Raw genomic sequence first — 13,159 nt, forward strand, 5'->3', positions numbered from 1 at the left:
TCCAGGCTGGAGTACAATGGCATGATCTAGGCTCACTGCAACCTCCACCTCCCGGGTTCAAGTGATTCTCTTGCCTCAGCCTCCCTAGTAGCTGGGACTACAGTCATGCACCACCATGCCTAGCTAATTTTTGTATTTTTAGTAGAGACAGGGTTTCACCATGCTGGCCAGGCTGGTCTCGAACTCCTGACCTTGTGATCCGCCTGCCTCGGCCTCTCAAAGTGCTGGGATTACAGGTGTGAGCCACTGCGCCCAACCAGGTTTTTTCTTTAATAAGAGCTTTGAAAAATATTTTGGCTAAGGTTGTAATACCTCAATCAGACACTGGTTAAAAAATTAGCAATAGGGGAATTATCAGATGGTAGACCTTCTTCCAAGCCCCCAGCAAGTTCATTAAACTGTCAAATTTCCTTTGAGCACTCTCTGAGGCGATGCTGTTTATTTCTTCGTGTTTATAGGCTGTCTCTCCCTTCCACACCAGAGTGTAGGCATTTTGTTTAGCTTGCTCATCATGGTCTTTCTGATGCCTAGAAGGATGTCTGCCACATAGCAGGTGTTCAATAAATATTGTGGAATAGATGTGAAAAATGTATGCAGAGAAAAAATAGGAAGACAGGAAACATATTACAAACCCCATGGAGGAACAATACATCACTAGATTCTTCCTTACTGGGAAGGTAGAAATATTATTTAAAATAGGTGATAATGGGGCCAGTGATAACCAACAGGGTTAAGTACTGTTGTAAACACTGAGCTAAATGCTGTACAGGCAGTCACTTATTTAATCCTCATGATACCCCTATGAGACATTAGTGGTCCTTCCCATTTTACAGATGGAGAAACTGACATACAGAGATTTAATAACTTGCCCAATGGCACAGCTAATGAGTGGAGAAGCAGGGATTTGAACTTTAACCATCTGGCTCCAAAACCCATTTGAATCCCTTTGCTTTACTCTATCAAGGTGATCATAGCAATATGCCACAGCAAAGGACAGCTGGGTTCAGTGTCAGAGTCTCGCCCATGCTAGCGCCAAAGAGACGACATGTGCAGTGGGAAGAACATGCGGATGGGGTCCAGAGAATAGTTTCTGCTCATGCTAGAGTGACCAGTTAGTGGCTTACCCACTCCAGATGGCTGGCTTCTGCAGGGAGCATCTCAGTCCCCAAACTGGGACCTGGGACCTGGGACGTGGCCTTAGCTGATCTCTAAGGTTCTTTCCAACATTAAAGTTTTCAAGCCCCAAAGAAGAATCGTTGAAAAATTACTTCGCCTCCCCAGGCCACAAGGTGACATAGACAAAAAAATTTTACTCGCCTCCTGTGTTAGTGTTTATGTTTACAATAAAGTCCTCACTAATTTGATTGGAATAAGTCATTAGGCCTCCAAGTAGAGACTGTCTTATGAATACATTTAAGGAGATTTGTGCAAATTATTGTATGTTCATACTATGGAATGCTATGTAGTTTAAAAGCGTGTGGTAGGTCTGTGTGAAATGATACAAGAGAAAGTCTATAATATATTGAGTAGAAAATATAATTGCAGAACAATTTATGTATGTGTAATATCCCAAAGAGCTGTGTACATGTGCATACCTCCCTACACCTGGGTGTATGTGCCTAGGAAAGGATCTGTAAGGGCATACCTGAAACCGTTAGTGGTTGTTTTCCTTGCAAGAGTAGGGGTAGGGAGGGAAATTTCACCGTGTATTTATATATCGTTTGATTTTTTTTTTTTTTACAAGAATGTGCTACTTTATATTATTAAGAACTACATAGGCTGGGGGCGGTGGCTCATACCTGTAATCCCAGCACTTTGGGAGGCTGAGGTGGGCGGATCACCTGAGGTCGGGAGTTTGAGACCAGCCTGAGCATCATGGAGAAACCCCTTCTCTACTAAAAATACAAAATTAGCTGGCCATGGTGGCACATGCCTGTAATCCCAGCTACTCAGGAGGCTGAGGCAGGAGAATCACTTGAACCTGGGAGGTGGAGGTTGCAGTGAGCCAAGATCGTGCCATTGCATTCCAGCCTGGGCAGTGAAACTCCATCTCAAAAAAAAAAAAAAAAAAAAGAACTACGTAAAGGCAAAAGGTTAAAATGGTTTATAATTAGGTTACCAATAGTGTTTGTATAAATGATATTTCCAAGAAGGGAATCTTGAGAGTACTTGGAAGGCTTGTTCTCAAGTATTTGCGCCATTTCCTGCAATCTTGTTGAACATTAACTTATTCCACCTGGGAAGATGCAGTTGTTTATCAAGGAGACCCTTCAGCCCCGCACAAGACATTCAAAAAAACTTGGTTGCTGTCTTTGCTGTCAGGAAAGAGGAACAGACTACCCAGACGTGTTGCTCCAGAGCAGAATTTCCAGCAGCAGAGTGAACCTTTGGGGGCTGAGTCCCAGCCCAGTGTAAACTGGTGAAGAGTGAGCCCTCTTCCTATAATCTGGTTATTGCTGCTGTTTGAAAAGCCCTCTTGACTTTTATGTATGTATGTATTTATTTATTTATTTATTTGAGATGGAGTTTCGCTCTTATTGCCTAGGCTGGAGTGCAATGGCGCGATCTCCGCTCACCGCAACCTCCACCTCCCAGGTTCAAGCAATTCTCCTGCCTCAGCCTCCCGAGTAGCTGGGATTACAGGCATGCACCACCACGCCTGGCTAATTTTGTACTTTTAGTAGAGACGGGGTTTCTCCATTTTGAGGCTGGTCTCGAACTCCTGACCTCAGGTGATCCACCCGCCTTGGCCTCCCAAAGTGCTGAGATTACAGACATGAGCCACCGCGCCCAGCCATGTATTTATTTTTTATCTGCTGCCTTACTAAATATTGTAATGTTGCTAATCATTTTGATTTCTGCAGATATTTATCAATATTACCAATATTGTAACTCATTTTATTTGCTCATCTGACTGAATTTTTGGATACATGTTAAATAATAACAATTTTAAAACACAGACCTCCATGCCCTGTTGTGACTAAAACGCCTTTGGCTTTCTGTGGGCCTCTGCTTGTGCTTGAGCATTAACTCACAGATAGCCAGGGGCCACTCTCTGCCCTCTCAGAAGGGAACAGGGGTCCTTATGTTCAACTTTATATTTTCTTTCTTTCTTTCTTTCTTTTTCCTTTCTTTCCTTTCTTTCCCTCCCTTCCTCCCTCCCTTCCTCCCTTCCTGCCTTCCTGCCTTCCTGCCTTCCTGCCTTCCTGCTTTCCTGCCTTCCTGCCTTCCTGCCTTCCATCCTTCCTATTTGAGACAGGATCTCACTCTGTTGCCCAGGCTGGAGTGGTACAGCAGCATGATCTTGGCTTGCTATAGTCTCTGCCTTTCAGGCTCAAAGGGACCCTCCCACCTCAGCCTCCTGAGTATTTGGGACTACAGGCGTGAGCTACCATACCCGGATAATTTTTGTATTTTTTCTAGAGATGGGGTTTTGCCATGTTGCCCGGGCCAAACTTTATATTTTCATTTAGGATTTGTATACGTTGGTGTGATAGTGCCAGTATTCCAAAAATGTTTTCACATGTTTATTGCAGATCAGAGAAGTTTTGAAATTTTTGGTGAAATATCCATGTAATTTGCTATCTGAATATCTTTATGCTTATTTAAAAACTATTTTAAACATTTGTTTCCTTTTTTTTTTTTTTTTTTTTGTCTTGAGACGGAGTCTCACTGTGTTGCCCAGGCTGGAGTGCAGTGCCTTGATCTCAGCTCACTGCAAACTCCGCCTCCCAGGTTCAAGCGATTCTCCTGCCTCAGCCTTCTGAGTAGCTGGGGTTACAGTCACCCACTACCACGCCTGGCTAATTTTTGTATTTTTAGTAAAGACGAGGTTTCACCATGTTGGCCAGGCTGGTCTCAAACTTCTGACCTCAAGTGATCTGCCCACCTCAGCCTCCCAAAGTGCTGGGATTACAGGCATGAGCCACTGTGCCCGGCCACAGTTGTTTTCTTAAGGATTTTTACATTATGTTAAAAATCTTGATTGGTGGAAGTTATATTTCATAATTTTCTTCTTTCTCTGTATGAATAATATGCTTTTATAGTGATGTCACAAGAGGTGCTTTTTGCAGAGTGCCTCATATGTGGCACTGGACTAAGTAAGCATTTTATCTCAATCTTCACAACAGGCTACTAGAGTATTATAATTTTAATTTTGCAGATGAGAAAACTGAAACTTAAAATGTTTTAAACTCGGCAAGGTGTGGTAGCTCAGTAACTCACGCCTGTAATCCCAGCACTTTGGGAGGCTGAGGCAGGTGGATCACCTGAGGTCAGGAGTTTGAAGGCAGCCCTGCCAGCATGGCGAAAACCCATCTCTACAAAAAACACAAAAATTAGTTGGGTGTGGTGGTGCGTGCCTGTAATCCCAGCTACTAGGGAGGCTGTGGCAGGAGAATCACTTGAACCCGGGAGGCAGAGGTTGCAGTGAGCCGAGATCTTGCCATTGCACTCCAGCCTGGATGACAGAGGGAGACCTCTTCTCAAAAAAAAAGTGCCAAGGTCACACAGCCAGCAAATGCCTGAACCTGGATGTCAGCCCTGGTCTAACTTTAGCGCTTCCTTGGGCATTTTTGGGGTGACTGCTGCTTGAGCAGCCAGCATTACCCCTCAGACCCCAGGAGTTCAGTCAAGAAGATGCCTTTTAGAAGAACGTCTACTGTTGAGCCAGAATAACTCTGGAAATTCCCTGTACTCTGGACTGGTAAAAAGAGGTGGGGAGTTGTGGGCTGAGGTTGGACTCTCTTAGTGGCCTCAGCAGCATGAAGGCAACTTCTCCCAACCTGGGGAAAGTGGATCCCAGTGCCTCTGTCCTGGGCAGTGTGGTGCTCTGGGGCTACCATGTGGAATCTTGGAATCACCTGTGGTGTTGAGGACTTTGGCTTCTCTTCTCCTAAGCTTCTGACTCATCTAATATTAGTCATGCTCCTTCAGGTGTTTGCATGTGCCCTGGGCTCAGGGCATCGGGCATCTGGCTTGTGTCACTTGGAGGGCAGTTGTGAGTCCCTCCTAGGCTGTGAGGGTGGGGCTTCATAGGGAGCTGCAAGCCTTGCGCAGTCCTTTTAGTGATCCCTGGAGCCTGTATTTTGGGACTCCAATTGAAATATTGGGTGCATTTGAAGATGTCCCAGATCATCTTAGACCACCGGTCATTTTTCTCAGGACATGGCAGAGATTTGTCAAGGTCGGGAGTCACCCAGGACCTAGAGGATATGGCTGAGAAGGAACCTGCTTTCTTACTCATTTGGTCATGAGGGAAGCAGAGTCCACTAGGGTCTTCAGTATTATGGAGAAATTGAAGCTGCCCCAGTCTTTTGAACACATCTCTGTAGACTAGATGGGTGGTGGAGCAGGCATTTGGCTGTAGATACACATGGCTTGGTATGCGGAAGTAAGACCTCCTGGCTGGACCCACTTCAGAAGACTTCATTGTTTCTCTCCACATGAAGAGGACTTAGGAAGGAGATGAAATGCGATTGCCCGGGATTGTGAGGAGGTAGCCCAAGCTACTTGATTCTTAATGCTAAACCGAGCTCTAATCCTTGTTTCCTTTTCGGTATTGGATTAGAAAAATGTAGGGCAGGATTAGAATCAGCTGTTAACAATACCCAGGACAAATATATGCCCTGAGAACTTTGGAAAGGAAATAATTTCCTAGGAACGGTGGCAGCTGCAGCGGTAATTTATGTGTGTCTTTTAACACTTGTAGTACTTGGTTTTAGTTTTTGATTGTATCTCTGCCTTTCCCTATCAAAAGGTGACTTAATTTTTTTCAGTGAATTTATATTAATTTTTAGTGGCAAGAAAATACATTCATCCTCAATAATATAATACATTCAAATAAAGAGTGAAATATACTGTTTTCTGCTGTCATTGTGGCAAAGATTAATATAAGTAAACCTCAAGATATTTTATCAGTTAGTATGTTAATTTGGAGAGCCACATAGTACTGGTGAGGGTGGGAGATATACTTTTGGAAAGTAATTCAGCAGAATTTATCAGGAGGCCAGAACATGTAGATGTTTTACCAATTTATTCCATACTCAGAAAGCTACCCTAATGGAATAATTTGTGCTAAGAAAAGCCCTGGCCACAAAGATGTTCACTGACACATTATTTTGAGAGCATTTTTCTTATGCAGAAAGCTTGGGACAACATTGGAAGGCACAAATTGGCAAGTAAAGATTAATTATAACTTTATTGCACAAAAATAAGCTTTTGGTGTGAGTTTTTCTAATTTTCCTATGCATATCTGCTTTAAAAATAGTTGTAGCATGCTTTTTCCCCCTTAGCCATATATTTTGAGCATTTTCTTCCTCTTTTGTACTCATATATGAAAACTCTAACCTTAGTTGAAACTGGCCTTTCTTGCACCTGGACAGCCGAACATTATTGGGAAAAACCATTATTAAGCTGCCTGGTTTAACTTTAAATTCACGGTCATGACTGTCAAATTAGTCCTTAGTACTGTCTGTAAATGCTAAAACATTTCCATAGTAAATTGGCTTTCCCAGTCTCTGGGAAGATATGTGATACCTTCTTTCTTCAAAGCTTCCATATATAACACCCCTTCCCCACTCAGCCAATGACTTCATCTCCAACAAGGAAACCCCTCACCTCTGCCACCGTGTCTTCAAGCCCATCTGCGGCTTTCCTCTCCTTCACACAGGATGCCTCCTGTCCCAGATCAGGCTTTCCTCTTGTGTCTCAGCTCCAACTCCTTCCTCTTCTTCAGAGACTTCAGTCTTCCATTGCTCCATCCTCTCTCCTGCATCGTCAGTCTCCCCTTCCCTTTGACTTATTGCCAGTACCACTAAAATGCTATAATCTTTTCATCTCAAAACAAACAACCTTAATTCCTTGTGATCCAAGGTTTATGTTCACCCTGTTAGTTTTCATGCCTTTCTCTGCTACCTTTTAGCAAAATTTCTTTTTGTCACCCAGGCTGGAGTGCAGTGGTGTGATCTCAGCTCACTGCAACCCACTCCCAGGTTCAGGCTTGTTCCTCCCTGCCTCAGCCTCCTTTTAGTAGCTGGGACCTGCCAGGCACGAGGGCAATCACACCTGGCTAATTTTTTTTTTTTTTTGAGACAAGTCTTGTTTCTGTCACCAGGCTAGAGTGCAATGGCAAGAATTGGCTCACTGCAACCTCTGCCTCCCAGGTTCAAGTGATTCTGCTGCCTCGGCCTCCCGAGTAGCTGGGACTACAGGCCTACCACCTAATTTTTGTATTTTTGGTAGAGACAGGGTCTCACCATGTTGGTCAGGCTGGTCTCGAACTCCTGACCTCGTGATCCACCTGCCTTGGCCTCCCAAAGTGCTGGGATTATAGATATGAGCCACCATACCCAGCCAAAGCAAAACTTCTTAAGAGTTGTTGTCTGTCTTGTCTTCCTCCTCTCCCATTTTAGTCTGGCTTCATTCTTACCATTTCACTGAAATGCTTGTCAAGGTCCACAAAGACCGTGTCTGTCCATCTCACTGCTCCTGTCAAGAGTCATTTTCTGCAGCCTTCCCTCCTGCCTCTATTTGATAAGTCCCCAGTGTTTCACTGCAGCTGAGGCTGTGCTTCCAAGCCAAAGAGCTAACTCTAGCTACCTATTTAGCATCTTCCCTTGAATGTGTCTAGACATCTCAATCTTAAAACAACTAAAATAGAACTCCTGATGTTCTCCTACAGACCAGTTCTCCTCCCTCTAAAACTCTCTGAATGTCTCTACATCACTTTCTTGTCTTAAACCAAAAATCTGGGTGTTAGCTGTGTTTCTTTTCTGCCACATCCAGTGTATCAGCTAGCCTTGTTGGTTTTACCTCCACAGTGTATATCCAATCTACCCATTTCTCACCATCTCCTCTGCCACTGTCATGCCTGGACTGTTGGATAGGCCTCCTGACTCCACTCCCTGCTTCCGTTCTTGCCCGCTCCTTCTTATCTCTCTGTAGCACATTAGATCACATCCTTACCTTCCATGACTTTCCAATGCCCTTCAGATAAAATCATACTCCTTACCAAAGACTATGAGACTCTGTATGATCTGGCCTCCAACCTCAGTGTATATCATCTTCAGTTCCCAGAAAATGTCAATCTCATTTTCCTTTTTCCACAAGACTTTGTGCTGTTCCTTCTCCTTTTCCTAGTTCTTGACTGACGTCTTCCTTGTCAGGTCCAACTTGCTTAGAGTGGCCTTGCCTGACCCCCTATTTAAGTAGGCTGCCCACACCCTTTTTAAAAATCATAGCACCTTATTGGATGGGCGCGGTGGCTCTCGCCTGTAATCCCAGCACTTTGGGAGGCCCAGGCGGGCAGATCACGAGGTCAGGAGATCGAGACCATCCCGGCTAACACGGTGAAACCCCGTCTCTACTAAAAATACAAAAAATTAGCTGGGCGTGGTGGCAGGTGCCTGTAGTCCCAGCTACTTGGGAGGCTGGGGCAGGAGAATGGCGTGAACCCGGGCGGCGTAGCTCGCGGTGAGCAGAGATTGCACCACTGCACTCCACCCTGGGCAACAGAGCGAGACGCTGTCTCAAAAAAAAAAAAAAATCATAGCACCTTATTTATTTACTTCGGAGCACTTATGAGAAGATGCAATTGCTCTTTTCAGTTAGTGACTGCCTCCTTCCCTAGAGCAGCAGCTCCACAGGAGCTGAGCAGCATAGTATCTTGTTCATTCCCAGGGCTTAGCACAATGGCTGGCAAGTAGCGGTTACTCAACAAAGGCTTATTGAGTGAAAGTCTGAATGAATGAGTACGTATTTTTTTCCCATATTATTACTTCCAATGGGTTCATGGTATTCCATTGTACAAATGTAACCTAATTAACTTAACCACTGCCCTATTATGGATATATTGGTTTCCAGTTTTTCACTACGCTGAAACATGTGAAGTAGTCTAAATGGCTATTGGGAATATTGTTGACCATGGACAGATTATGCAGGCATTAAAATCCTAGTAAGCGTTTTTATTAAAATGGGTGAAATGAGTACATTAAGTGAAAAAAGCATAATATAAAATTATATATATATATATATATCTACAGCATTTTTTTTTTTTTTGAGTCAGAATCTCTGTCACCTAGACTGGAGTACAGTGGGGTGATCTTGGGTTACTGCACCTTTGCCTCTAGCTCAAGCAGTCCCACTGCTTCAGCCTCCTGAGTAGGTAGGACTACAGGTGTACGCCACCATGACTGGCTAATTTTTGTACTTTTTGTAGAGATGGGATTTCACCATGTTGTCCAACCTGGTCTTGGACTCCTGGGCTCAAGTGATTTGCCTGCCTTGGCCTCCCAAAGTGCTGGGATTACAAGCATGAGCCACCACACCTGGCCAACATGATCTTAACTATGTAAAAGTGCATAGAGAAAACTAGTATGAAATAAACTAAAATGTTAATTATGCATTTCAAGTTGACATGATTACAGATAATTCTTCTTTTCGTTTTTTTTTTTTTTTTTTTTTTTGAGACGAAGTCTCACTCTGTCATCCATGCTGGAGTGCAGTGGCTGGATCTTGGCTCACTGCAACCTCCGCCTCCTGGGTACAAGCGATTCTCGTGCCTCAGCCTGCTGAGTATCTGGGATTACAGGTGCGCACCACCACGTCTGGCTAATTTTTTTGTATTTTTAGTTGAGACAGGGTTTCACCATGTTGGCCAGGCTGGTCTTGAACTCCTGACCTTAGGTGATACTCCCCCATCAGCCTCCCAAACTGCTGGGATTACATGTGTGAGCCACCACACCCTGCCTGATTGTTTTTTTTTTTTTTTTCTAATCTTTTTTATTTTAAGATGGAATCTCGCTCTGTCACCAGGTTGGAGTGCAGTGGCATGATCTTGGCTCGTTGCAACCTCTGACTCCCTGGTTCAAGTGACTCTCCTGCCTCAGCCTCCCAAGTAGCTGGGATTACAGGCATACACCACCAGGCACAGCTAATTTTTGTGTTTTTAGTAGAGACGGGGTTTCACCTGACCTCATGATTCGCCCACCTAAGCCTCCCAAAGTGCTGGGATTACAGGCATGAGCCACCGCACCTGGTCTGATTGTTTTTAAGTACATCACTAATACATGGAATTTTTTCCTTTCCTTCCTTCCGTCCTTCCTTCCTTCTTTTTTTTTTTTTTTTGATAGAGTCTCTGGGTCTGTTGCCCAGGCTGCAGTGCAGTGGTGCACTGCAACCTTCAGCTCCTGGGTTCAAGCAATTCTCCTGCCTCAGCCTCCTGAGTAGATGGGATTACAGGTGTACACCACCATGCCCAACTAATTTTGTATTTTTAGTAGAGACAAGGTTTCACCATATTGGTCAGGCTGGTCTCGAACTCCTGACCTCAGGTAATCCACCCACCTCGGCCTCCTAACATGCTGGGATTACAGGTGTGAGCCACTGTGCCTGGCTGGAATTTTTTCTTTATGCTTTTCTGTGTTTTCCAAGTTTACTGCTGTGTGTGTGTGTGTGTGTGTGTGTGTGTGTTTACTATGATTCAGTGATTACTGAAGATAGTCAAAAGCAGTTTTAGGAACCATTAAGCCCTAGATAATTGTCTAACTGTTTGAAGCATACGTGCTGACAACAGCTCTTGCCCTTCAGGTTGCTCTGGGTGTGTGTTACTCGGGTTTACAGAGTAGCAAGAGTGGACTTTCCTATAGAGCCTCCACAGCTGGTCGGGGTGTGTGTGGGGAGGGGGTGTGTGTGTGTGTGTGGTGTTCTAGGTAATGGGGCTTATCAAAATGGTGATTTGGGGATGAGAGTGCTCAGGAGATGTGCTCAGGGTTGGGAACGCTTCACAACTGCTCCTCACATCTGTTTTTAGAGCTTGAGGAGGGCTCATGCGGCCTGAGGCATTGTCACCGCCTTTTACCCACTTAACTTTAGGTAGTGGTTCTCAAATCCGAGCCCTTTTGGGGGTTCATGAGGTCAAAACTATCTTCATACTAAGACCAAGATGTGGTTTGCCTTTTCATTTTCATTCTCTCACGGGGCATGGCGAAGTTTACCAGATGTTATACATTTCAGGACATACTGGCTGCAGAAGCAGATAGGAGAATCCAGAAGTAGACAGGAGAATGTCTATGAGGCCAGACATTAGGAAGGGTTGCAGAAATGTAAAACAATGCCAGCCGTCTCCCTAAAAATGTTTTATTATGACAAATATATTTATTTTTCATTAAAATGCTATTTATGTTAACATACAAGTTTATTATCATCTTAAATGAATTAATATTGTTAAAAATTTCTCAGTTTAATTTCCAATACGATAATTAAGAGTATAAAGAAGTTATGAACCCGACCTTTGGCCGGGCGCGGTGGCTCAAGCCTGTAATCCCAGCACTTTGGGAGGCCGAGACGGGCGGATCACGAGGTCAGGAGATCGAGACCATCCTGGCTAACACGGTGAAACCCCGTCTCTACTAAAAAATACAAAAAACTAGCCGGGCGAGGTGGCGGGCGCCTGTAGTCCCAGCTACTCGGGAGGCTGAGGCAGGAGAATGGCGTAAACCCGGGAGGCGGAGCTTGCAATGAGCCGAGATCGCGCCACTGCACTCCAGCCTGGGTGACGCAGCCAGACTCCGTCTCAAAAAAAAAAAAGAAGTTATGAGACCAAAAAGTTTGAAAACCACTGAATTAAGGAGACTGGAAGATACCTTTTTTTTTTTTTTTTTTTTTAATTTTTGAGACGGAGTCTTGCTTTGTCGCCCAGGCTGGAGTGCAATGGTGCAATCTCGGCTCACTGCAACCTCTGCCTCCCAGGCTCAAGCCATTCTCCTGCCTCAGCCTCCCGAGTAGCTGGGATTACAGGCATATGCCACCACGCCTGGCTAATTTTTGTATTTTTAGTAGCGACAGGGTTTCCCCCCTGTTGGCCAGGCTGATCTCGAACTCCTGACCTCGGGTGATCCGCCCACCTCAGCCTCCCAAAGTGCCATCTTGTTCATCACTGAATCCCTAGCACCAATTACAGGTGTAAGCCACCGTGCCCAGCTGAGAACTATTTTTATGGTGGGTTGATTATGGCTCAGTAAACCAGTTGGTGAATTGCATGATTCAGAAACACAAAGCCTAAGGTGTGTAGAAGTCTTTGATATTACATTAATTCCCTCTCTCTCTTTCTCTCTTTCTCTTTTTTCAGAGATTATGCACGATGTGATAAAGAAGGTTAAGAAGAAGGGGGAATGGAAGGTGAGTAGAAAGTACAGTTAATGGGCTTAAGGTGAGTTCACATGGAAAAATCAGAAGGGGATGGAGTTAGAGGAAAGTTGTAGGCAGGAATGAGGGCTTTTGCTGTCCAGAGAGTACAGAATGCTCCTGGATTGGAGAAAGGTGATCTGCTCTGCCTCACATTGCATATGGTCTTGGTTAAGAGGTCTGTGTGTCATAAAGCTTACCTTAAAGACCACCTTGTCAGGCAGTTAGCAGTGCCTGACTCTTTAGTTCAAACAAAACATTACCTGGAACCCGTTAGGTAAAGCAGAAGAAGGTATAATTCTGCTGGCTCTGGGAGAGGAAGAAGAGGCCTTCTTGCCCCTTTGTGGCCATAAAGCATCTCCATGGAGTCCATGCACAGTTTGGGCTCAAAGCCCTCATCTGGTCTATCCTCATTGAACTGTAACAACATAAGACAAAAATAGTAAGCTCGTTTATTCATATAACATTGAGAGCAGTGCTGGAAACTATAGTGTACTTGAAAGAAGTATTTAAGCCAATCAAACTGAGAGTGGGCCGGGTCCCTGGAGTGGGTGGTACAGGAGTGGCACCTGCTGCCCCCTATGCATGAAGTCAGCATTTTAAGGACTACTTGGTTGTCTGAGGTTGAGAATTATACTGGCCAGAAGAGTGTGCAGTTTTACTTGATTTTTTTGCATGTTGCTGAAGGATTTATACCAACCAAGAAAGCCCTTAAGTTTTCCTGCAGTCAAAAGCCCATGCAGTTTCAAGTGCATTGGGCCTAGGAACAACAGAGCTGATTAGTATGGGAGGATTTTGAAGTCTCACCCGGGGCCTTTGTTTTAACCAGCACATCTGTCCTTACCACCCACAAGGGGAGGCCGTCCGATGGGAACTCTTTTTTTTTTTTTTGAGACGGAGTCTCACTCTGTCGCCCAGGCTGGACTGCAGTGGCGTGATCTCCACTCACTGCAAGCTCCGCCTCCCGGGTTCACAC

General features: G+C 44.6%; 1 protein-coding gene across 2 annotated transcripts in view; it reads left to right on the forward strand.

Annotated features, from left to right (window-relative positions):
* STXBP1 (syntaxin binding protein 1) overlaps positions 1-13,159 on the forward strand; it is an 81,678-nt gene that overhangs the window by 26,710 nt on the left and 41,809 nt on the right. For both annotated transcript variants that reach the window (XM_003911919.3, XM_003911918.3), the window contains exon 2: positions 12,128-12,177. In XM_003911919.3, the coding sequence (XP_003911968.1) occupies positions 12,128-12,177 (50 nt within the window). The remainder of the gene's footprint in view (positions 1-12,127; positions 12,178-13,159) is intronic.

This window comes from Papio anubis, chromosome 13 (genome assembly GCF_008728515.1).
Source record: "Papio anubis isolate 15944 chromosome 13, Panubis1.0, whole genome shotgun sequence".
NCBI classification, from domain to species: Eukaryota; Metazoa; Chordata; class Mammalia; order Primates; family Cercopithecidae; genus Papio; species Papio anubis.